Source organism: Eptesicus fuscus, chromosome 15, assembly GCF_027574615.1.
Source record: "Eptesicus fuscus isolate TK198812 chromosome 15, DD_ASM_mEF_20220401, whole genome shotgun sequence".
NCBI classification, from domain to species: Eukaryota; Metazoa; Chordata; class Mammalia; order Chiroptera; family Vespertilionidae; genus Eptesicus; species Eptesicus fuscus.
In genome coordinates this window covers 877,722-903,660 of record NC_072487.1, presented here as the reverse complement: position 1 = coordinate 903,660, position 25,939 = coordinate 877,722, and the positions used below count along the sequence as shown (strand labels likewise).

The window sequence follows — 25,939 nt, the reverse complement described above, 5'->3', positions numbered from 1 at the left end:
ATGTGTGTGGATGGCACGGGCTGGGCTGTCCAGGCAGTTGTACTAGCAGTGTGTGTATTCCTGGCTCTTACCACCCTCCCCACCCAAAGGGGCACTTTCTGATCTTGTCTTCCTTGCTGGCCTGGTGCTGATTTGCATTTCCCCATTTGGAGACTCTTGTGAAGAGCCTGTTCAGGACCTATGGGGTGTCTGCCTTTTCCTTATTGACATGTCAGAGTTCTTTGTTTACTCTGGGGATAGATCCTCCTGCTCTCTGGCAGTGTTTCTGACACTAGTGCCGTGGTAGGAGCTGGCGTGAGGGATCTGTATGGCCCAGAGTTCCAGATGTCCCTCTGCCCAAAATAGCTGAGGCCTTGGCCTCTTGAGCCTTCGTTTCTTTGTTCATAAAATGGGAATGTCATTTCTCCTGAAAACTTTGATATACTAGTAGGTGTTAAGTGAAATAATATGCTTACAGAGAATTATGAGAGTAGTAGCTATTATTGTGACTAATATTAATTTACTAGAGGCCTGGTGAATGAATTCGTGCACGGGTGGGGTCCCTCGGCCTGGCCAGCGATCTGGGCCGATTGAAGGGGCCAGCCAGCCCGGGAGGGGGGGGGGGGCGGGGGGGGCGGGGGGGGCTGTGGGAGGTTGGCTGGCCATAGGAAGTTGGCTGTGGGAGCGCACTGACCACCAGGGGCAGCTCTTGCGTTGAGCGTCTGCCCCCTGGTGGTCAGTGCACGTCATGGCGACTGGTCGACCAGTTGTTTGGTCATTTAGGCTTTTATATATATAGATTTTTAATGGGAGGAGATCTCACACCCATTAGGATGGCTAAAATCAAAAGACAGACAATATCAAGTGTTGGTAAGGATGTAGAGAAATCAAAACTCACTCTTTGCTGGTGGAATGAAAAATGGTGCAGCTGCTTTGGCAAATAGTCTGGCAGTTCCTCAAAGTGTTAAACATAGAGTTAACAAGTCCCATCTATTTACTCCTATGTATATGCCCAAAGGAATTAAAAGCATGTGTCTACACAAAAACATATATACATATGTAAAGTTACAACAGAATTATTCATAACTTTCCCACAGTGGAAACCACCTGTATGTCCATTAACAGATGAATGAGTAAATGCAGTGTGGTCCGTTCTCACAGCGGGATAGTGTTTGGCAGTAAGAGAAGTGCTGGTGTCACTAGTGGAGGGGTTCTTGCCCCCTCAAGATAGAAATCAAGAGGAGATGAAACAGATCCAAAAGAAGAGGTTTACTGAAAACGAGGAGAGGGAAGGAGAGAGGGGACTTGATGCATCAAGGGAGCAGTCACTGGTGAAGATTATGGCGCCCTGGCCCAAGAGCTTGGTTGGTTAGAGCGTCGTCTCCAATATGCTGAGGTTGCAGGTTCAATCTCTAGTCGGGGTACATCCTAGAATCGACCAATGAATGCTTAAATAAGCGGAACATACCTCTCTCTCTCCCCCCTCTCTCCCCCACCCCCTGCCATTCCCCTTCCACTCTCTCTAAAACAAACAAATCAATAAATAAAAATTAAAAGAAAATGGCTCCCTGAATTGCTGCTGGATCGAACTTATTCTGGCCTGGGTTCTTCATGCAGGTGCCGAACAGATTTCTTTGCTTTCCGGTTCCTCCATGGGCTGGTCCCAGCAGGCGCAGGTGGCGGGCAGCTCTCTGGGGAGTGAGTGCTTGAAGAGAACTTTAAGCATATTGAGGAGAGGCTTAAAAAAATAACTGAAGGCATTCCCATCATTTAAGAAAAGCTCAGCCTGTCTCAGTGGTACACATGGGTGAACCTTGCAATCATGTTCAGTGGGAGAAGCCATAGAAACAGAAAATACATTGGTGGTTCTTAGCGTCTGTGGGAGGGGGGCTGGGAGTGACTGGGAATGAATGGGCCAGGTCTTTTTGGGTGAAGAAAACGTGCAATTGGATAGTGGTGATGGTTACACAAACTTGTGAATTTACCAAAACCCACTGAATTACACATATTAAAAGGGTGAATGTTAGCCCAGCCGCGTGGCTCAGTGGTTGAGTGTTGACCTCTGAACCAGGAGGTCATGGTTCAATTCCCGGTCAGGGCACATGCTGGGTTGCGGGCTCGATCTCCAGAAGGGGGCGTTCAGGAGGCAGCCGATCAGTGACTCTCTCTCATCATTGGGGTACTCTCCCTTCCTCTCTGAAGTCAATAAAAGTATTTTTTAAAAGGATGAATGTTAGAGTATGTGAATTATATCTTTAATTTTTTTAGTGGAGATGAGGGGAGAGTCTTTTTGCTTGCTAAATCAACTAGTTAAACTTGACTGTTACTCTGAAGTAGTCCCAGAGGATTTAGGCAGTTTTCTTCAGCCTTACAGCCGTGTGGCCCATGTCACGTGAGTTCCATGTAATGACTGGGTTCAGCCTTTCTTATTAGAGTATTTATCGTTTTCTTTGACTGAGTCCATGTTTCTAGTTAAAGTGATATTCAAGTGGTAATGATTTTGATGTTGAGATTATAAACATAATTGCTGTTTTTTTATTATGTATTCCTAACCACATTTAATTTGGGGGGGTTGGAGGTCTCTAAATGATCTTTTTGAGGTTGAAATCATCACCTGTAAACAATGTGGAATTAATGTATCCTCTCTTCTGGTCTCTACACAGTGTGGTGGGAGGTTTCCTTGCCTCAGCCTTTGGCGGGTAGTGACACCAGTGCTTGTCCATTGCTGATTAATGCATTCTGTTCGTTGTTACTGTTTGCTGTCACTTTAAATCTGGGTGGGTAGATTTACGATAGCTGTAAACGCTCTTTGTATGGCACACGCTTTCTGAAGCTTCAGTGGAGGGGTGCGGCCAGGTCCCCGAGAATCCGTCCCAGTGCAGAGGGCATCTCTGCCGGTTTGCACATTGCTGTGGGGGCTCCCCTCTGCCCCTCAGCACGGGGCACTCGGCCTAGCCTGATCCCTAGCCAGTGCCTGATGGATACTTTTTAAGGTGAGTTGAATGGGTGCCGCTGGTTTTGTGCTCCTGGGGCACGATCGTGATGCTCAGGATGGACATTGCTTCTGTTTGCTGCGGTCTCGCTGCTCAGTCAGCGTGGCGTTGAGGAGCCTTCCTTTGAAGGGAGGGTGTGTGGAGCTCTGGTGCCAGGTCCAGCTGGGTTGAGCCTGTGCTGACCGGGACGTCTTCCCGCCCCCGCTCCTGTCTCCTGCTGGGAGGGGATGTGACAGGAGGCCCAGAGCCCTGAGTCCCAGCCCCGGTCCTGTGGGAGGAAGCCGGGCCTGCTGGTCCTTGCTCAGTGCCGGGTGCGGGATAAAAGCATGGCCGGGTTGAGAAAATAGACCAGCTTGGTTGCTTTTTCTTTTTTCTTTTGTGTTGTGTCACTTTCCCTTTGGGAGGCGGGCGCCTCATTTCTTTGTCCAGTGTCTGCCTTTCTTTACCTTTAATGTGTGTTTTTAGTGCAGCCTCACCCTCAGCACCTCTCTGGAGTGATTCCTCGGTTCTGATAATTTAATTCAATGTTTCTATTTTTTTATTTAGTTTCCTGTTGTGTTGTTCTGTCCACCCTCTCTGATATAGACAGTTTTGACGAGATCCATTTTCATGTGTTTAGGTGCTTGCTAATATATCTTTTTGGCTTTCTTATAGGGCAGTTTTAGGTGTACAGAAGACTTTTAAATACATACTTTCAGCGGTGTGTCCTGTCTTCCCTTTTTACATTGCTGTGATGTGTTCCCGCCCGTTGTGACGCCATTTCCTTGGGGGGAGCTGCCTTGGGAAGAAGGCTGTGTCCTTCGTCCTGCTGTTGTCTTCTCTGTGTTGTGTTGGGAATGATTGCGATTGCTAAATGCCAGATCCCTAGTCGAGCATTTTTGCATGTCTGCCATTACTACGTAACTAAGCTGTTTGGGCCGGCAAATGCAGTGTTGATAGGTTTAATCGACTTTTGACAAAGACTTTAATCTCCTAATGCTATAAAATCTTTCTCTAATAGTAATGTCATCAACCTTCACCGACTGAGCCCCCTTTTGAGTTTGGTGAGTGGAAATGGGGTTTGGCAAGGCTGACGGGCCCTTGCCGAGGGAGTTGCCCGCACAGAAACGTCCGAGTGTGGCCCCACATACCGTGTCCTCAGAGTTGCGGGATCCGCCTCTGACTCTGGTGAGGGATGATGCCCTGTGGCTTTGTGGGAAATCCGTTAGCACAGTGTGGCGGGCGGGCCGGCAGGGAGCCTGAGTTTTCCCTTCCTCGGGGCAGAAGCAGTGAATTATGTCTTCAGCTTTAGGGGGGGCTGGGAGCAGGGCCAGGGGCACAGATGGTGACTGCCCTCTCCCCCTGAGCGCCAGCGCCCGATGGCCCAGCTCTGCCCAAGGCTAGCGTCTGCCCAAGGTGGTGCACCTTGTCTGAGAACTGGGGAAGGGACCGCACAATTCTGGGCTCCTCACTGTGGTTGCAGATAGAGAGGCTGTGGTGCAGAAGGTCTTTGACCAATGATCAGTACCATTGGCGAGCCAAGGTGGCCGTGAGGGAGGAAAGGGGCACATGCTCGCCCGACAAGCTCAGGGAAGGCCTGCGTGGCGGCCTTGCAAACTCAGACCTAAGGTAACCACAAAGGGTGGTCTGAAATTAAAATGTTTGAACTAAAAGGAGTTTATGGTGGGTAGTCATGTCCCAGGCCAGTGTCTTCTCTGACAAAGGTCAGTCTTTATCTTAACTGAGCCTCTTGTCTTTTGCATCTCCGATAACATATTGTTGGAATGTCAAAGTCATTTTTCTTTCCAGACCCCTCAAAGCAGACACAACTCCTCTCATTGTTACTGAGTTAATTGTTGTCTGTTAATTATCCTGCACCCAGCTAAGTAAGAGATGTGTCTGTCATTTTGCTTTTTATCCAATCCCAGAGGTTTCCCTGCTCTGCTTTCTCCCGCCTCCCTAACCTGTCACCAATGGATTTCATGCCTCCCATTTACGTCAGTCTTCTCTTTTGATTGCAATGTATAAAACAAGGTACAAAAATGCCATTCTCCGGAGCATTATCGCAGTCCACTGGGTTCCTGGCATTTGTTGACACTTTGACTCAAGTTAACTCACAAAACTTCCTCACGGGTTTGAATGTTTCTTATATTAACACAGTGATTCTGTCATTTGATTCCCCAGGATCCCAGGCTTTGGGGTCTCAGCTGGGACAGAGTTGGGTCCTGGGGCCTGACAGTGTCTGGTGTCTTTGCACCAGCGGCACCATCTGGGGCCAGGCATGCAGTCGGTGCTACTGGTGAGGGGCGAAAGGTGCTGCAGGCCACTGGCAAGGTCTGGGTGAAGCCCCGTCAGGCCTGCATGGGAGGGTGTGTGTGCACAGAAAGACGTCATGAGCCTCCTGACCCTGGTCCCGTTGAAGATCGGGCAAGGAGCTCAGCAGCAGGGTTAGAGGGGCAGTTGGCAGAGCTCAGGAATTTCTGGGCTGCCCTTACCAGGCGTAGGCTGGTGGCCCTTTAAGGGAGAGGTGGGACCTGCTGGTGGTGAGTGGGGCTGGGTCAGCCCAGGAAGGGGCTGAGAGCAACAAAGGAGCTGAGAATGCCAAATGCCAACTTCCTTCTGGGTTCTGCTTTCTGTAAGGATCCCTGTCTTCCTTGTGGGAATGCTGAAGTCAGCGCTCCTGGCTTGGCCGGTGGCGTGCCTGCTGCTTCAGATGCCAGACTGCAGGCCTGGCTCCCTGCCGGGGCCAGGAGGCCACCCTCAGCCTCCTGCAGCACCGCCTCCAGCCGCAGCTGCCCCGCCTCTGTGAGCAGAGACCAGTGCTCGCAGAGATGCCCGCACTGCTTTCCAGCCGTGGACACCTCCCAGCTGGGCTTGACAGGGCTCGTCTCCCCGCTGGGCCGGGTCCTTCAGCTGCCTCAGCACTGGGCTGGGCATGCCGCACGATGGCCCAGTTCACAGCCAGGCCCAGGGAGCGGGAGGGACCTGCCTGGCTCAGCCAGGACGGCCCGGGCCGCAGGCGCCATGGTGCTCAGACTGCTCTCCTGGCTGCTGGGTGCTAAGGTCTGTTAGGTAGGTGCCAGGTGATGGCGAGGTGCTGGCCCCTGCGCGTCACATCCGGCCCTCAGCCTGGCCTTGTGAAGAACGTCTTCCTCAGATTGCACGTGTTAATGGGTGCTTTTGACCACAGCAATGGAGTGGAGCGTTGCTGCAGCGGAGCCCATGCCTGCGTGTTGGTTACGTCTGTGGACGGAGGCAGCCCAGCTGGTGAAGCATCATTTCTGGGCGGGTCTGAGGCTGGTTCTGGAAGAGATCAGCATTTGATGCAGTGGACGCGTCCCGGTGTGGGTGGCATGATCCAGTCTGTTGGGTCCCAAATGGAACAAGAGGCAGAGTTCTGTCCCTTCTTGATCTGGGACATCCATCTCCTGCCCGTGGGCATTGGAGCTCATGTATGTGTATGTACATATGTATGTATATGTATCTCCATGTCCTCTTGATTCTGTTTCTCTGGGAACCATGACTATTACTGATTTTGGTAACAAGTGTGTGGAGCTTCTTGGGGTCTCTTCCTGTTTTCCTTCCTGTTTCCACATTCCCACTCTCGTCCCTGCCCTGGGCACCCCACCCAGAGGGGCTTTCTGCTCCCCCTTGGTGTTGGACCACTCCCAAGGGACCTTCTCTCAGCAGGAGGCCTGTGCCCTGAGCGGGCAGGTTAGGGAGAGGGGAGCGGGGCCTTTGGCCTGGAAAGTCCACACATTCCCGTGGACACAGGCTCTCAGTCTCAGCGGGTTGCTGGGTTACTGACCGTCCCTGTGTGGGTCTGGACCCAGCCCCCCTTTTTGAGCCCCAGGCCTTGTGCCCATGAACTCAAGGCAGGGGTCCCAGCATCACGCTGGCCTGCAGAGCCAGGCCTGAGCCAGACGTGGCCCATGGGGCTGCAGTGTGCCGACCCCCAGTCTCGGAGTGCCTCTCCTCAGGTGGTCATGTTGTTATTCTCTCTGCTTCCATGTCTGCTTCTGTCTCTGGATCATGTTGACAGCGGTCAGACATGTTGGCTGTGGAGGTGTTGGTTCCTCTGGAGGCAGAAGGGGGATTGCCCGTCCACTGGTGGGTTCCCGCCACAGAGGAGAGCAGAGGTTTGGTGTGTTGCAAGAATATCCTTATGAGCCCTAGCCAGCTTGGCTCAGTGGATAGAGCGTTGGCCTGCGGACTGAAGGGTCCCAGGTTCGATTCCGGTCAAGGGCACATACCTGGGTTGCGGGCTTGATCCCCAGTGGGGGGCGTGCAGGAGGCAGCCAGTCAATGATTCTCTCTCTTCATTGATGTTTCTATCTCTCTCTCCTTCCTTACTCTCTGAAATCAATAAAGAAATATATTTTTTTAAAAAAAGAATATCCTCATGAGAACCCCATCCACATCAAGCCCCGCCCTCTTCCGTGGTCTCGGTGGCCGACTCTGTGGTCTCTAGCTCAGCACACCTCAGCAGGAGCCCAGGGCCCTGTGCTCACTCCACTCCTCTGTGGGCCCCTCAAGCACTGGCCTCATGCTCTTGGCACCGTGTCTAGGCTGTGTCACCCCTGGGCTCTCAGAGGCAGCTGCTTCTGCTACGCCTCACTGCACCAGCGGCACCTTCCCCTAGACTTGGGGCTCACTCATCCCGGACGTCTGGGCAGTGCCCCTTTGTGTGGATGAACTTGAAGGGAGGCCAGTTGTGACCTCACACCTGGGCTCACTGGGCTGTGTCGGGGCTTGCCCAGACTGGGCAGCTTCAGAGCAGTGGGTAAGGGGTGGGTCAGGAGCAGCAGTCAGCTGCCCACAGCCAGCGCATCCCCTGGGGGACATCCCAGAGACACTGCCATCACCTCCTTGAAGCCCAAACAAGTGTCCTGCAGTCAAGGAGGCATTGCCCTTCTTCCTAAGTGTGCAGGCAGGGCTGGGGTGGGGCCCAACGGGACCCCCTCTGAGGCCAGGCAGATGGTGAATGTCATTGCTCTGAGCACTTCCCAGGATGCGGAGGCAGGTTTGAGATGGGTTCAAGGTCACACAGGACGGTGCAAGGTGGGAGTGAGGGTGCTTCGGTCAGGAGTTGTTCAGACAGGTCGACCGAGTGACCAGGGTCTCCACCTCTGTGACCCTCAGCCTCCTGGCCTGTGACGGGAGCAGTGAGCACAGGGATGGGCTCCTAGGTTCTCGTCCTGCAGGTTGAGGGTAGAATGCTTCAGAAACATCCGAGATGTTGTCTTAAACAGCTTTATTGAGGCATAATTGAAAAAACAGTAAATTGCATATATTGAAAGTATTCAGTTTGGACAGTTTTCATGCGCGTGTATACTCAGGAGATCAACAACATAGTGGAGATGGTGAAAGGATTCAGCGCCCACGTGTTTTCTGGAGCCATTTGTAATCTCTCCCCTCCTCTCCAGGCAAGCTCGGAATACACTTACTCACATTTCCTAGTTTTTATATAAACGAAGTCATACTACATGTACTGTTTTCTTGGTCTGGCTTTCCACTAAGCATAATTTGAGATGAATCTGTGTTGTGCTTATTAATAACTGCTCCCTTTGGATTGCTGAGTGCCTCAGAGGCATGCGGGCTGGGGTTCCAGACCACTCACGTAAAGTGAGTGAGTGAAGCCAGTGTCACCCTCCAGCTGGTGGGGGCTCGCCTTCCGTTTGTACACACACCTCTGTGAAGCACAGTGCGGCGAGGTGCAGTGGCGTGAGGTGTGCCCGTGTGGTCTGTTGTGTGGCTGCACCACAGTTTAAAAAGCCCGTTTTCCTAGCGATGGACATTGGGTTGTTTGTTTTGTTTTGGCTATTAGAAATATTTCTCTCTGAGTCTTTGTATGGATGTGTGCTTTTATTTCTCTTGGGTTGCTAGGCCATATGTCAGATACATTCTTAAATTTCAAGAATCTGCCAGCCCTGGCTGGTGGCTCAGTCAGGTGGGGCATTGTCCCATACATCAAAAGGTTGCAGGTTTCGATTCCCGGTCAGGGCATATCCTTATACTAGAGACCCAGTGCATGAAATTCATTGTGCCTGGGTGCGGGGGGGGGGCCCGGGGGGGGGGCCCTCAGCCCAGCCTGCACCCTCTCCAATCCGGAACCCCTCAGGGGATGTCCGACTGCCTCTCGCAATCTGGGACCACTGGTTCCTAACTGCTCACCTGCCTGCCTGCCTGATTGCCCCTAATCCCTCTGCCTGCCTGCCTTCCTGATTGCCCCTAACGGCTCCCCTGCTGGCCTGATCTCCCCTAACCGCCTTTGCCTCGCCTCACACCTGGGACCCAGGATTCCCTCCTCTGGCGGTTGCAGGCACCTGGGACTGGGCTGGCTTCGCCCAGGCCTGCCTCAGCCACAGGGGACCGTGGGCAGGCGGCTTGTCCCTCTCCTCTTGGGCCACAGCCCCAGCTGCTGGCGCCCGGGACTGCGGGGCCGGCGGCTTGTCCCTCTCCCGGGCCACAGCCTGGCTGGTCCCCTTTCGTCTCTCGAGAGCTCATTTGTGCCTGGCTGGTCCCCATTCCTCTCTCCCCAGTGGTGAGTGAGCAGTTCTGGTGTGAGCGCATGATGACCATTTGCATATTAGCTCTTTATTATATAGGATAGGTTGTGCAGGTTCATTACCAACTTGGGGAGGCAACTGATTGATGTTTTTCTTTCATGTGGATGTTTCTGTCTCTCTCTCCCTCCCCCCTCTCTAAAAAACCCATGGGAACGTATCTTTGGGTGAGGATTAAAAAAAGAAAAAAATAGTCTGCCAAGTTCTTTTCCCAGGTGCTGCACCATTTCACATTCCCCAGCAGCAGCAGCTTAGGAGAGTTCCCATTGCTCCCCCTTGTGTCTACACGTCGTAGGGTCCAGCATTTTAATTGTCAGCGTTGGAGTAGATGTGTAGCAGGATCTCGTTGTGGTTGTCATTTTCTGTTGTTGAGCATCTTTTCATGTCATCCTTTCCCATAGACATATCTTTATAGTAAGGTGACCAGATTTTAACACTGGTAAAGCGGGACACCGTTGACCCGGGGAGGGGGGGTTCTTTTTTTTAAAAATATATTTTATTGATTTTTTACAGAGAGGAAGGGAGAGGGCTAGAGAGTTAGAAACATCGATGAGAGAGAAACATCGATCAGCTGCCTCCTGCACACCCCCTACTGGGGATGTGCCCGCAACCAAGGTACATGCCCTTGACCGGAATCGAACCTGGGACCCTTCAGTCCGCAGGCCAACGCTCTACCCACTGAGCCACACTGGTTTCGGCCCGGGAGGGGCGAGGGTGTTCTTGATTAAAAATTTGGTCTATATTGTAATTGCTTTTGGTTTTTTTAACAAAAGGAAATTCACTTCTTAGATCATCGTTGAATTTGCATCCTCTTTTCTTATTCATTATGTTAAAAATATAAAAAAAATAATTTAAAATTATATTATAAATTATATACATATTGCTTAAAAACACAGTAAGTAGGTACATAATTACATGAACATATTTTATTGTTAGTTTTTAAATTAAATTAATTTGATTGTTATAAAGTAACTATATTTTAAAAATTATTTTAATCCTATATTTCTTTCTAAATAATAACAATACTAACTTGTATTATTTTTCCTCTGAATTTGCCGTAACGTAAGTCGTAGTGTCACTTTCAAGGCCGACGCTAGACTTTTTGCTGCCACTATAAAATATAAATAATACGAATACTGTCTGCTAAATTCAAGAAAATTTATGTATTTATGAAATAAATAAATTACTTACCTAAATTATCTGAATAGCTGATTTGTAATGACATCACTTGTTTAACTAGCTCACTAGCACACAGTGCGATGTGTATCGTCTGAGAGACAGTTACAGATGTTTTCGTTGTTGCCAATCCCCAAAAATGCCATTGTTCATTAAGTCCGAACAATGGTGGTCGAATTCTAACAACTGATCAACAATGAGAACTTTGATAAGCAGTTCTCGGTAATCAGTTCTCAACAATTATTTGTTATTATTGAAGTTTAACATTATAAAATTAACAAAAATAATATAAAACTCATATCCTGGCTAAATAGCCACATGGCCGCCGAAAACCGTCTATTCCCTTCCCGTTCTCCCGCCGTTCCCTAGCTTGTCGTGCATTCTTTCCAAAAATCGGGACTTTTTTAAAACGCCGCGGGACGCGGGACAAATTGTTAAAAAGCGGGACGTCTGGTCACCTTACTTTATAGGTGAAGTATCTGTTCAGTCTTCTTGCCCATTTTTTTACTGTGTTTTTTTTTTGTTTTTTTTTTTCACTTTCCTTTTTTTGGTGGTGGTGGTAGGGATGTTTTTCTTTCTGAGTTTTGAGAGTCCTTATGTTCTGGATACAAGTCTTTTATCAGATGTGTGATTTGCAAAGATTTTATCCTAGTCTATAACTTGTCTTTCAAACAGCATAAATTCTTAGTTTTAAAGTCCAAATTACCAATTTTTTCTTTTATGGGTCAGGTCCAAGGTCACATTTTCTCTTGTTTTCTCCTGGAAATCTTACGCTTTTAATGTTGAAGCCTATGATTCATTTTTAATTATTTTTTACATATGCTCTGAGGTGTGGGTAGGTATCCTTTTTCATCAATTTGCCTTGTGCCTCTGTCAAATCAGTTGGCTATATGCGTAAATAAACAAATACAGATCTATTTCTGGATTCTCTATTCTGATCAGATCTATTTGTCTATCTTTATTCCAGTATCGTACTGTCTTAATTACTAAAGCTTTATAAATATTGAGATCAGGTAGTGTTCATTTCCATATGAATTTTAAAAGCAGGTGGTCTAATTCTACCAAAAAAAAAAAAAATGGTGGGAGATTGACTGGCATTGTGGTGAATTGAAAAATCAATTTGTGAAGAATCTACATCTTAACACCATTGAGTCTTCTGGCCCATGAATAAGGTATGATAAGGTATATTTTTCCATTTACTTAATTTCTCCCAGCAATGTTTTGTGGTGTTTAGTGTGTTATTTCAATATACTAGGAATGAACAATCAGAAAGTGAAAACAATTTTAATGCTGTTTACCAGCGCATCAAAAATATTAAATACTTATGTTTAGATCTGACTGTTTTGTGGCTTTTAATGTGTGGGTCTTGGATATCTTCTGTCAGGTCTATAAGCATTTAATATTTTTGATGTTCTGGTAAATAGCATTAAAATTGTTTTCACTTTCTGATTGTTCATTCTTAGTATATTGAAATAAGTGTGATTTTTGCATATTTATCCCTTTATCTTGCAAACTAGCTAAAGTCACTTATTTGGTCTAGTGGCTCCTTTGTAGATTCCTTTGGATTTTCTATGTATAGGCTCTCATGTGACACGTGATTAAAACATATCACACAACAGTTTTACCTCTTCCTTTCCAATCTGGAAGTCTTTGGTTTTTCTCGCTTCATTGCATTGCAGGCGGGGAATTCCAGTACAATGTTGAGCAGAAGTGGGAAGGCTCAGCGTTTCACCATTAAATAATGTTAGCTGTGAGCTGTTTGGAAGATGCCTTTACCGAGTCAGGTTGAGCAAGCTCCTTTCTGTTTGCTGAAAGTATTTATCAGCGATGGATGTTGAATTTTGTCAGATTGTTTTCCTGCATCTTTCGAGATCATGTAGCTTTTTCTTTTTGTCTATAAATATACTGAATTACATTGCTTTTCCCCCTAATGTTAATCAGCCCTACATTCTTTGGGTAAGTCCCACTGTGTCATGATTCCTTATCCTTTTTATATGTTGGTGGGTTTTATTTGACAAAGTTTTTTGAAGAATTGTTTGCATCTGTATTCTTTTTTTGTACTGTCTTTGGTTTTGGTTTACAGGGTAATGATGGCATCATAAAATTAGTTGGGAAGTATTTTTTCCTTTTCAGTTTTCTGGAAGAGTTTGTGTACAATTAATTGGATTTCTTTCTTCAGTGTTTGGTAGACTTGAGCAGTGAAGCCATCTGGGCCCAGCATGTTTTCTGTGGGTTTTTAACAATTACACATTTAACTGCTCTCACAGATACAGGACTATCCAGGTTTTCCGTTTCTTCCTGAGTGGACTTTGGTAGTTTGTCTTTCAAGGAATTTGTTCATTTTATCTAAGTTATCAGATTTATTGGCATAAAGCTGTTTGTGATATTTCCTTATTATTCTTTTTAAATATCTGTACTGCTATTACTTTTCATTCCTGATATTGGTAATTTGTGCTCCTCCTCCCATTAGTGTGGCTGGAGGTTTATTTATTTATTTAATATATTTTTTATTTTTTAATATATTTTTATTGATTTCAGAGAGCAAGGGGAGGGAGTGAGAGATAGAAACATCAATCATGAGAGAGAATCATTGATCAGCTGCCTCTTGTACTCCCCACACTGGGGATCGAGCCCACAACCCAAGCATATGCCCTTGACCAAATCGAATCCGGAACCCTTCAGTCCACAGGCCGAAGCTCTATCCACGGCTAGGGCTGGCTAAAGGTTTATTGATTGGATCTTTTCACAGAACTTGTTTTTTATTTAATTGATTTTTCTCTGTACTTTTTCTTTCATTGACTTCTACTCTGATCAGTTTTTACTGGGTTTCATTTGCTCTTATTCTAGTTTATTTGATTTTACTTTTTATTGAGAAAAAGCTTATAGAGTACAAATCGTAAGTGTGAACTTTCAGTAGCTGAACACACACACAGCACCCAGTTCAAGAATCAGACCGTCTCCAGCCCTAGACGTCCCCTCAAGAGCCCTCTCAGGAGCTGACCCTCCCTCAGTCCAGGGCTCACACTGCCCTGACTTCTGCTAGCATAGATTAGTTTTACTTACTCTTGGAACTGTGTATATGAACAGAATCACACTTCTGTGTCTGGCTTCTTTCATTCAACATTATGTGCGACTAGAGGCCCGGTGCATGAAAAACGTGCACTCAGGAAGAGGGGGGGTCTCTCAGCCCGGCCTGTGCTCTCTTGCAGTCCCAGAGCCCTTGGGGGATGTCCAACTGATGGCTTAGACCCGCTCCCCGCAGCAGTCGGACATCCTTAGTGCTGCCACGGAGGCGGGAGAGGCTCCCCCTACCGCCACTGCACTCGCCAGCCGTGAGCCGCCTTCTGGCTGAGCAGCACTCCCCCCTGTGGGAGCGCACTGACCACCAGGGGGCAGCTCCTGCATTGAGTGTCTGCCCCCTGGTGGCCAGTGCATGTCATAGCGACCAGTCGTTCTGGTCTACCAGTCGTAATAGTCACTTAGGCTTTTATATATATAGACTAGAGGCCCAGTGCACAAAATTCGTGCATGGAGGGGGGTTGTCCCTCAGCCCAGCCTGTACCCTCTCCAATATGGGACCCCGCAAGGGATGTCCGACTGGGATCGGGCCTAAACGGGCAGTCGGACATCCCTCTCACAATCCAGGACTGCTGGCTCCCAACTGCTTGCCTGCCTGCCTTCCTGATTGCCCCTAACCGCTTCTGCCTGCCAGCCTGATCACCCCCTAACCATTCCGCTGCCAGCCTGTTTGCCCCCAACTTCCCTCCTCTGCCGGCCTGGTCACCCCTAACTGCCTTCTCCTGCAGGGTTGATCACCTCCAACTGCCCTCCCTTGCAGGCTTGGTCCCTCTCAACTGCCCTCCCTTGCAAGCCGGGTGCCTCCCAACTGCCCTCTCCTGCTGGCCATCTTGTGGTGGCAGGATCTTTGACCACATGGGGGCAGCTATATTGTGTGTTGCAGTGATGATCAATCTGCACATTACTCTTTTATTAGATAGGATAGAGGCCTGGTACAGGGGTGGAGGCCAGCTGGTTTGCCCTGAAGGGTGTCCCTGATCAGGGTGGGGTTCCCTTGGGGTGTGGGGCGGCCTGAGCGAGGGGCCTGTGGTGGTTTGCAGGCTGGCCATGCCCCCTGACAACCCAAGCGGAGGCCCTGGTATCTGGAATTTATTTTCCTTCTACAATTGAAACTTTGTAGCCTGGAGCGGAGCCAAGCCTGGAGCTCCCTCCATGGCAGGAAGCCATTTCTGTTGGGGTTATAATTGAAACTTTGTTGCCTTAAGCGGGTGGGCCCGGCCAGGGTGTGCGGAAAGCTTTGCTTCCCCTGTTGCCGGCGGCAACCCTGGCCTGCTCTCTCAAGCTCCATTCTGCCACCATTTGTTTGAATTTGTTTACCTTCTATAATTGAAACTTTGTAGCTTGAGTGGAGGCTTAGGCCTGGCAAGGGGAGGCGGAAAGCTTGGCTTCCTCTGTTACCTAGGAAACCTTGCTCTCTGTGGCTGTAGCCATCTTGGTTTGGGTTAATTTGCATGCTCGCTCTGATTGGATGGTGGGCATGGCTTGTGGGTGCGTCGGAGGTATGGTCAATTTGCATATTTGTCTATTACTAGGTAGGACTAGAGGCCCGGTGCACGAAATTCGTGCACGGGGGTGGGGTGGGGAGGTGTGTCCCTCAGCCCAGCCTGCACCCTCTCCAATCTGGGATCCCTCTCACAATCCAGGACTGCTGGCTCCCAGCCGCTTACCTGCCTGGCTGCCTGATTGCCCCTAACTGCTTCTGCCTGCCAGCCTGATCACCCCCTAATCGCTCCCCTGCTGGCCCGATTGCCTCCACTGCCCTCCCCTGCAGGCCTGGTCCCTCCCAACTGCCCTCCCCTGCAGGCCTGGTCCCCCCCCTAACTGCCCTCCCCTGCTGGCCTGGTCACCCCTAACTGCCCTTCCCTGCAGGCCATCTTGTGGCAGCCATTTTGTGTCCACATGGGGCAGCCATCTTTGACCACATGGGGGCAGCCTCTTGTGTTGGAGTGATGGTTAATTTGCGTATTTTATTAGATAGGATAGGATTCTTCTTTGTTGTCTGTATAACAGTAATTTACTCATTTCTGTGTAGTATGCTGTCATGTGATTATATATTTTCTTCTGTTGACAGAGACTTGGGAAGTTGTGGTTTGAGGTTTCTGTAGATAATGCTCCTATAAATGCGTTCTCCCATCCACATGTGCAAGCGTCCTGGAGCATAGGTGTGTCCTTAGCTTAGTAGACAGTTTCCCTGCGTGGTTGTTGCAGTTACACTCCCACCACCAGAAGATGAGATTTCATGAGGGTTTTCGGCAGGCCTTGTCCATGATGCTATTCAGTGTTTGTTGAGTGACTGCTTGAAAAGAGAGACAGTCTGACTGGGGCTGGCTGAACTCTCATAAGACACCATCTGGGCCCAAAGACCAGCCAAAACAGGGAAGAGCCCCTTTCCTGGGAACTCACAGCTGTATGGAGGGTTTAACACCGTGCTTCAGCGAGTCTTGGGGTTTTCTGTTCGGGACAAGTGAGCTTGTGGTGTCTGGGACACAGAGGTGAGGAACATGGCAGGACTTGAGGCCTTCATCCCTTGGTCTGCAGGAGGCCCACAAGCCATTTGGGCAAAGGCCTGGAGGAGTGTTGTCTGGGGAAAACCAAGTGAGTGAGTTGGGGTGAACACCAGGCTCTTACCAGCTGTGAACAGGGCCCAGGCTCGCGGCCTTGTAATTGTAAGCCTCAGTCTTCTCGTCTGTTGAAAGGGCTCAACCCCACTGGGTGGTTAGCTGTGCCTTGAGCTTTGCACATAGTCCCCGGTCTAGTTTTTAAGATGGAAGCTGAGGCTGTTGCTCGGATTGTTCTTTTGTCCTGATACGGTCATTTAGTGCTGTGAAGACCCTTCTGAGTTCTTGGCTTTAGTGGCACCCACAGATTCCCATGTCACTTCATTTCATTCAGTTACAAACACTTTCTAGTTTCCCTTTTTATTTCTTCTTTGACCCATGAGTTACTTAGAAGTCTATTATTTAATTGCCAAATATTTTGGAATTTTCTAGATATCTTTCAGTATTGATTTCTCATTTAATTCCCTTTGGTCTGAGTGCATACTTTTTATGGCTTGAATTCTCTTAAGTTTGAGACATGTCTAATGGCTCAGAATTTGGTCTATTTGGGTAAATGTACCGTGTGCCTCTGAAAAGAATGTATGTGCTGCTGCTGTTTACAAGTTAGTTAGTGACTGTCTATTTTTTCTTGCAGTTTTATCAGTTTTTGCTCATGTATTTTGAAGCTCTGTTATTAGGTATACAAACATTTAGAATTGTTATGTTCTCTTTGTGAATTAACCTCTTATTATGAAATGACCCTGTGGGTGATGGGATGGTTCCCCCTGTCTTGCTGGTGGTACCTTTCTGTCTCTGGGGGCTCTCTCTCAGGTTTGCCATCCCCTGCTGAGGCCCTCTGTCCGCAGGCCTGCTGCCATCCTTGCCTGGCCACGGTCTTCCCGCGATACCGCCTGCTCTCGTTCTGTTCTGTGGCTGGAGTTCCTTCTGGGAAGGGCTGGGACTGTCATGGAGCTCACCTGTGCCTGCCTCTCACTTCCTGGGGTCCAGTGACTTGAAAACCATTGCTCAGTCACATCAACTTCCCAGTTAGTTTTAGTTTCTCCACACAGGAAGTAGATCAGTCCCTGCCACAGCTTCGTCCTGGCAGGTGGTACAAGTCTCCATCTCCATGGCCTTGGAAAGGCTGCCTGGTGCTCCGGAGGCCCCGGCTGGGAGCAGGAGCGGGAGCTGGGCTGAGGCTGAGGTTCAGACCGCAGCTGGCAGGCCTGGACGCTGCAGGTGTGTGTGCCTCTCCCCCTCTGGAGCGCCTCTGGGGTGACTCCGTGCCTCGTGAGATGTTGGCATTTTGGCTTAAGGTTCGTGAGTGTGCTCTGCTCTGTTTGCCCAGGTAGACTTGTCTGGAGGTTTGGAGAGACATCATGGCTGGCTCATGCTTTCCTGCACTTCTTGGAGCCCAAGGCTCTGGCATCCCCGGGCTGGTGTGCAGCCCAGGGTCGAGGCAGCCACCCAGGAAGGGGCAGATCCGCATAGACGTGATTTGTGCTCTGGGCTTTCCCTGACCAGGATGGAGGAAGCGGGGGGAGGATGACGACAAATCACAGGGCTGAGCTAACTTGGTTTGAAAATAAAACAGTATCTTCACAGAACGGCTGTGCCAGTGCTGGAGGCAATAAGCAGACCTGCCCTCAGAGGGCGAGCCAGAGCCCTAGCCAGACCCTCCTTCATTTGGCCAGTCACTTTTTCTTTTTTTAACTTTTATTCTTTAAATTTTTTAATTGATTTCAGAGAGGAAGTGAGATGGAGAGAGAGATAGAAACATCAATGATGAGAGAGAATCATTGATCGGCTGCCTCCTGCATGCCCCCTACTGGGGATCAAACCCACAACCTGGGCAGGTGCCCTTGACCAGAATCGAACCTGGTACCCTTCAGTCCGCAGGTTGACGCTCTAGCCACTGAGCCACACCAGCTAGGGCTGGACAGTCACTTTCTCTGTTTTAATTTGTTCTCTTAGAAACACTCCTGCTAGTAGCATCTTATACATAGCTTTGCACGGTTTCCCCAACTGTCTTCTTGGACTAAATTCCTGGACTTAGTATTATAATTTGTCTGGTCATATTGGCATGTTAGGCTAGACTTGGATTGTGGTAAACGAGTGGAAATGTTCTTGTTTCTCTCAAGAAATAAAGGCATTAATTTCCTTGCTACTCAGGAGCCCTGTAAAGAGACAGGGTCTCCCCCTCTCCTGAGGTTTGCATAGGGAGCCTGTGGAAAGCGGGCCCGGGGAGGGCACACAGCATTGGCCTGAGGGGTTCCATTTTGGCTGCCGGGATGTACAGGATGGGAGGGCAGGAGAGTAGAGGTACTTCCTGTGGCCTGCCCCTTGCCTGGAGGACAAGGCACAGGACTCTGGCCTAGTTCCTCTCACCCATGGGGGCTCTTCCCTGGGTCTGGGGTGGCGGCATCCTCTCCCGTCACACAGTTTCAGCTCTGCGCCCAGGTCCTGGGCCGGCAGGTGGATTCTCAAATTAGGCACACATCGTGGCCTGTTGGCTGCTTTTGAGTGTCCTGGTTCATGCTCTGGTCCCTTCGTGCAGGCCTGGCCCCCTTGGGCATAGGTGTCTACCCAGGATGAGGGGACAGATCTACAGTCAGTATCCCCCGCTCCCCACCCTCCACCCCATGTCTGGCTCCACGTGCACTAGCAGGAGTGCTGGCCTGGCCTACTCTCGGTGTCTCTTCCCCCGCAGGCATTTGGACAGGTGCACACGAACCACAGGAAGGTGGCCGCGGATGGTGAGAGCCGGGAGGAGAGTCTGATCCAGGAGTCGGCCTCCAAGGAGCAATACTACGAGCGCAAGGTGCTGGAGCTGCAGACGGAGCTGAAGCAGCTGCGCAACGTGCTCGCCAACGCTCAGTCGGAGGGCGAGCGCCTGGCCTCGGTGGCACAGGAGCTGAAGGAGGTATCTCGGGCTGGGCACGGGCAGGCTGCTCCCTGCGTGAGGAGGCAACCCCGGTGTGCACGGGGGTGGGGGTGCGGCCACACCACCAGCTGTCCCACCTGCTCAGCCCCAGCCTCATGTGGTCCAGCCAGTAAGTGTCCTGGCTCCGCTTGAGCTGTGCATCCTGGTCTCAGCGCAGCTCGTTCCTCAGATGAAAGTGGGATAGAGCGTCCCTGCCATTTTGTGACGAAGAAGTCAGAAGGGGTCACTGCAGATGACACCCAGGACCAAGCTCGACCCTGATAGGACCTGGCCGTGAGAGGCCTGGCTGAGTGGAAAGTGGAGGGCACGTGGCCAGTGGCCTCCGAGGGAAGTGGCAAGGCGGGCCACTGACTTCTAAACAGAGCTGGACAGGGACGCAGGTCAGCTGGGAGTCTGTGAGCTGCAGCCCCACCCGTGGCCGTGGGCCTCTCCTCAGAGCCCCAGGTGCTCAGGAAGAGCAAAGGGCTTGTCTGGGCTGCCGAGAGGCCCACCCTCTTTCCTGGGAGGGTAGTGACAGGCAGGCATACGGCTCTGGGTGCTGGCCAGCTCAAGGGTGCACACCTTAGACATGATGGTCCCACGGGGTTGGGAGGGGACACTGGCAAAGTTTGGGACAGAGCCCAGGGCCAGCCTCAATGACCTCTGACCCAAATGAACCAGCCCTTCCCCCTCTGGTTCATTTGGGTCCGAGGTCTTTGCGGCCTGTGAGCCTAGGAGGAGCTTGGCTTAGACCTGGAGGTGGGCAGCCCTGGCGGCCTGGAGCTGGAATGTGTGATCCCATTTCCTCCCACAGGATTGCCCTGGTCCAGGTGGGGAGGAGGGGCTGTTAGGGTGAGAAATGGACCTCCTCACGGCCCGGCCGGGTTCCTTTTGCCTCTTCCCTCTTCCAGAGGCACCTCTCCTGGGCTGTGCGGAGCGTGCTGGGACCTGCTGACTCCTGGCTTTGGGTGCCAGGAAGGGAGCAGCCAGTCCCACAGGCTGTTAAAAGAACAGGTCTGGTGTGCCGGGATCCCTGCTATTCCTGTCAGTGCCTCAGGAGAAAGCCTGCCGCTCCCCACACCCTCAGCCCTCTTTCTCCTGAGGCACATCCTGTATCCCCCAAGTCTGTGGAGCCGGCCATGTGGAGCCGTTGTGCTTCCTGGTTGGGGAGGAAGCTCCCTCCTGCCACCAGCTTGGACCGAGTCCTGGTCAGTCCCTTCCATTGCTGGCTCCATTCGTATCCTGCTCCCAGCCCTCTCCTGTGGCTCTTCTACCAGTCCTGGCCCCGCCGCTGCTGCCCGAGCTGCTGTGCCGAGCTCCTCTGTGCCTCTGGGATGGCCAACCCCCTCTTGCACAAGACTTGTGCCAAGTCTCAGGCCTGGCTAAGGAGCCTGGGTTATGAGGACACAGCACCAAGCACTGTCCCCAATGAACACAACCTGCAGCTGCTTCAGGATAACCCAGTTGCACAGACCTTGCGGGTTACCCCACGTGATGCCCCTTTCGCGAGGAGGGTATCTGTGTTCCCTGGTGCCGTCCTGACCTATGTCCAGTGCCTGATGAGCCACCCTGTCCATCCTCCTTGTGACAACTGGCTTAGGTGTTTGTGCCCCGCATGTCCCGCTAACCCAGGGGACCCTGTAGCCTAGGGTCCTGACCTCTGAACTATATGTAAACAGGCCAGCTAGCTTCTGTCCTGGGACGTGGCCTTGAGCTCCATTTTATAGGTAGAGAAGTAGAGTCCCAGGAGGCACCAGGTGAACACTGCAGTGTGGGTAGATGCGTAGGTCCAGGGTTGCAGCCGCTGGAGGCAGAGCCAGGCCTGTGAATATGCTGGGGATGGCCCTTGAGAAGCAGGACTGCTGTTGGGAGAGGGGTCAGCCTCATCTACCAAGTGGAGGCCCTTACCACCTGGCCTGCCTGTCCTAATGGGCCCTTACCCCCATGCCTGCCTGTCCTAATGGGCCCTTACCCCCTGGCCTGCCTGTCCTAATGGGCCCTTACCCCCTGGCCTTCCTGTCCTAATGGGCCCTTACCCCCTGACCTTCCTGTCCTGGTGGGTCCTTACCGCCTGACCTTCCTGTCCTGATGGGTCCTTACCCCCTGACCTTCCTGTCCTGGTGGGTCCTTACCCCCTGACCTTCCTGTCCTGGTGGGTCCTTACCCCCTGACCTGCCTGTCGTGGTGGGTCCTTACCCCCTGCCTGACCTTCCTGTCCTAATGGGCCCTTACCCCCTGGCCTTCCTGTCCTAATGGGCCCTTATCCCCTGACCTTCCTGTCCTGGTGGGTCCTTACCGCCTGACCTTCCTGTCCTGATGGGTCCTTACCCCCTGACCTTCCTGTCCTGGTGGGTCCTTACCCCCTGACCTTCCTGTCCTGGTGGGTCCTTACACCCCTGACCTGCCTGTCGTGGTGGGTCCTTACCCCCTCCCTGACCTTCCTGTCCTGATGGGTCCTTACCCCCTGACCTTCCTGTCCTGGTGGGTCCTTACCCCCTGACCTTCCTGTCCTGGTGGGTCCTTACCCCCTGACCTTCCTGTCCTGGTGGGTCCTTACCCCCTGACCTTCCTGTCCTGGTGGGTCCTTACACCCCTGACCTGCCTGTCCTGGTGGGTCCTTACCCCCTGCCTGACCTGCCTGTCCTGGTGGGTCCTTACCCCCTGCCTGACCTTCCTGTCCTGGTGGGTCCTTACCCCCTGACCTTCCTGTCCTGGTGGGTCCTTACCCCCTGACCTTCCTGTCCTGGTGGGTCCTTACCCCCTGACCTTCCTGTCCTGATGGGTCCTTACCCCCTGACCTTCCTGTCCTGATGGGTCCTTACCCCCTGACCTTCCTGTCCTGGTGGGTCCTTACCCCCTGACCTTCCTGTCCTGGTGGGTCCTTACCCCCTGACCTTCCTGTCCTGATGGGTCCTTACCTCCTGCCTGACCTTCCTGTCCTGGAGGGTCCTTACACCCCTGACCTTCCTGTCCTGGAGGGTCCTTACCGCCTGACCTTCCTGTCCTGATGGGTCCTTCCCCCTGACCTTCCTGTCCTGATGGGTCCTTACCCCCTGACCTTCCTGTCCTGGTGGGTCCTTACCCCCTGCCTGACCTTCCTGTCCTGGTGGGTCCTTACCCCCTGCCTGACCTTCCTGTCCTGGTGGGTCCTTACCCCCTGACCTTCCTGTCCTGGTGGGTCCTTACCCCCTGACCTTCCTGTCCTGGTGGGTCCTTACCCCCTGACCTTCCTGTCCTGGTGGGTCCTTACCCCCTGACTTTCCTGTCCTGGTGGGTCCTTACCCCTTGGTCTTCCTGTCCTGGTGGGTCCTTACCCCCTGACCTTCCTGTCCTGGTGGGTCCTTACCCCCTGACCTTCCTGTCCTGGTGGGTCCTTACCCCCTGACCTTCCTGTCCTGGTGGGTCCTTACCCCCTGACCTTCCTGTCCTGATGGGTCCTTACCCCCTGACCTTCCTGTCCTGGTGGGTCCTTACCTCCTGACCTTCCTGTCCTGGTGGGTCCTTACCCCCTGACCTTCCTGTCCTGGTGGGTCCTTACCCCCTGACCTTCCTGTCCTGGTGGGTCCTTACCCCCTGACCTTCCTGTCCTGGTGGGTCCTTAACTCCTGACCTTCCTGTCCTGGTGGGTCCTTACCCCCTGACCTTCCTGTCCTGGTGGGTCCTTACCCCCTGACCTTCCTGTCCTGGTGGGTCCTTACCCCCTGACCTTCCTGTCCTGGTGGGTCCTTACCCCCTGACCTTCCTGTCCTGGTGGGTCCTTACCCCCTGACCTTCCTGTCCTGGTGGGTCCTTACCCCCTGGTCTTCCTGTCCTGGTGGGTCCTTACCCCCTGGTCTTCCTGTCCTGGTGGGTCCTTACCCCCTGACCTTCCTGTCCTGGTGGGTCCTTACCCCCTGACCTTCCTGTCCTATGGGTCCTTTCCCCCTGACCTTCCTGTCCTGATGGGTCCTTACCCCCTGACCTTCCTGTTCTGGTGGGTCCTTACCCCCTGACCTTCCTGTCCTGGTGGGTCCTTACCCCCTGACCTTCCTGTCCTGGTGGGTCCTTACCCCCTGACCTTCCTGTCCTGGTGGGTCCTTACCCCCTGACCTTCCTGTCCTGATGGGTCCTTACCCCCTGACCTTCCTGTCCTGGTGGGTCCTTACCCCCTGACCTTCCTGTCCTGGTGGGTCCTTACCCCCTGACCTTCCTGTCCTGGTGGGTCCTTACCCCCTGCCTGACCTTCCTGTCCTGATGGGTCCTTACCCCCTGACCTTCCTGTCCTGGTGGGTCCTTACCCCCTGACCTTCCTGTCCTGGTGGGTCCTTACCCCCTGACCTTCCTGTCCTGGTGGGTCCTTACCCCCTGACCTTCCTGTCCTGGTGGGTCCTTACCCCCTAACCTTCCTGTCCTGGTGGGTCCTTACCCCCTGACCTTCCTGTCCTGGTGGGTCCTTACCCCCTGACCTTCCTGTCCTGGTGGGTCCTTACCCCCTGACCTTCCTGTCCTGGTGGGTCCTTACCCCCTGACCTTCCTGTCCTGGTGGGTCCTTACCCCCTGACCTTCCTGTCCTGGTGGGTCCTTACCCCTTGGTCTTCCTGTCCTGGTGGGTCCTTACCCCCTGACCTTCCTGTCCTGGTGGGTCCTTACCCCCTGACCTTCCTGTCCTGGTGGGTCCTTACCCCCTGACTTTCCTGTCCTGGTGGGTCCTTACCCCTTGGTCTTCCTGTCCTGGTGGGTCCTTACCCCCTGACCTTCCTGTCCTGGTGGGTCCTTACCCCTTGGTCTTCCTGTTCTGGTGGGTCCTTACCCCCTGACCTTCCTGTCCTGGTGGGTCCTTACCCCCTGACCTTCCTGTCCTGGTGGGTCCTTACCCCCTGCCTGACCTTCCTGTCCTGATGGGTCCTTACCCCTTGGTCTTCCTGTTCTGATGGGCCCTTTGTGTCTTAGGCCCAGTTCAGCTCCAGGAGGGAGTGGCAGGGATGTCCCAGCAGCAGTCCCCTCCACTCCAGGCCAGGAATCAGGAAAGGGCTTGTTTCCTCTGTCGTGGCCTCTGGGCCCAGGAGCAGCTGGAAGGATGCAGGGCGTTTGCTCACAAGTGAGGTGTGTGGTGGATCAGGAGCATCAGCCCGGGCACCAGGTGAGCACTGCAGTGTGGGGTGGACACCTAGGTCCAGACCAGAGGACACAAGTTGGGGGGCTGTCATGTCAGCAGACAGCCCGGGGCAAGAGGGGGAGACCTGGGTATGGAGGAGCTAGCAGGAGTAGGGCCCTGCAGGGGTGGAGGAGCTGTGGGCTCTGATGGTTCCTGAGGGAACGAACCCCATGAGGAAGCGCACATTCCTCCAGGAAGCAGGCGGGACCTGAAGTGCTCTGGTGCGCCATCCAGCAGCCCCAAGAGATCAGGGGAGTTGGTGAGAGAAGGTCCGCAGGGGGTGGGGGATGCCCCTGACTAGGCAGCCTGCACAGATAGGCTCGCTTCACTCCCAGGCTCTAAAATTGCACGTGAAAAACAGGCGCCTTCCCAGATGTCCAGGAAACGGTGCCCCCAGCGCCAGGCAGATGCGCCTGCTCCCCCATCATGCTCCCTCAGAGCCTGGCACTGCAGCTGTGGGCACTGGAACTTCCTAGGAGCTGAATTCTAGTTTACTAGAGGCCCGGTGCACCGACGGGGTCCCTTGGCCTGGGCTGTGCCCTCTTGCAATCCAGGACCCCTCAGGGGATGTCGGACTACCTGTTTCGGCCCGATCCCCACAGGCCAGGCCGAGGGACCCCACCGGTGGGCCTCTAGTATGCATATAAGATCTTTGGTTACCCTCTTCCCGCCCTCCGCCCTCCCCCCTTCCCTCTGAGATTCATCAGTCTGTTCCATGTTTCCATGCCTGTGTGTTGAGTGTCTGCCCCCTGGTGGTCAGTGCGCGTCATAGCTAACGGATGAATGGTCGATGGTTGCTTAGGCTTTTATATATATAGGTTACACTTACTTTTTATGAAGTGCACCTGGCCATGCATGCCTCGTGGCTGCGGTGTGTACAGCAGAGCTCTGGAATCTTCCGTATCCCTGTGGAACCACATTCCTTGGCCTATCCTGAGACTCTGGTCAGATTGGCATCAGTGTCACCTCAGGACCCTGGGTGCAGCCTGGGCTGCCACTCCTCACCTCCCTGATCCTGGTGTTGATCAGTGCATAGCCTGCATCATCTGCCACTCTGGATGCGTTGCCATCACAGGCCCTGCGTGCGGCTCGTCCCCAGCTCCCCTCTCTGATGCTCCCTTCTTTGATGCTCCTTCCTGTCCTTGTCTCCTTGCTTCCCCCAACCCCCACCTTATCTGTTCTGGGGCCTGGCACCCCATCATGGTCCTCAGGCCTTCCTAGGGTTGTGGGCCTGGCCAGAGGACAAAGGCCTGGGCTTGGTCGGTTCCTGCCCTCATGGCCTGCTGGTCCCTCTCACCCTGAAGCCACTTCCCTGATGGTCCCAGGATGGCCGTGCCCTCTGGTGAGCATCCCCTGTGCATGTTCCTCCATGGTGTCTTCATTGAAGGGGAGTGTCTGCCCCCTCCCCCCAGGGGACCTGAGGAGCCACAGTGTGAGTGTGCTGGATGGATGTGGTAGGGGCTCTGAGGGGCACAGGGTGGGGTGGCCGACACCATCAGGTGCCTGCTTGGCCCCTGAGGTCAACTTTTTTTTTTTTTTTTTTACCAACAAGTAACCTGAGGTCAGCGGTCCCT

The 25,939-nt window shown here is 52.4% G+C and overlaps 1 protein-coding gene across 4 annotated transcripts in view; it reads left to right on the top strand.

The window, feature by feature from the left end:
* Positions 1-25,939, top strand: part of BICD2 (BICD cargo adaptor 2) — a 53,318-nt gene that overhangs the window by 12,595 nt on the left and 14,784 nt on the right. For 3 of the 4 annotated variants that reach the window (XM_054727713.1, XM_008156867.3, XM_054727710.1), the window contains exon 2: positions 19,019-19,231. The exons of the other annotated variant lie outside the window; for it this stretch is intronic. In XM_054727713.1, the coding sequence (XP_054583688.1) occupies positions 19,019-19,231 (213 nt within the window). The remainder of the gene's footprint in view (positions 1-19,018; positions 19,232-25,939) is intronic. 4 annotated transcript variants of the gene reach the window in all.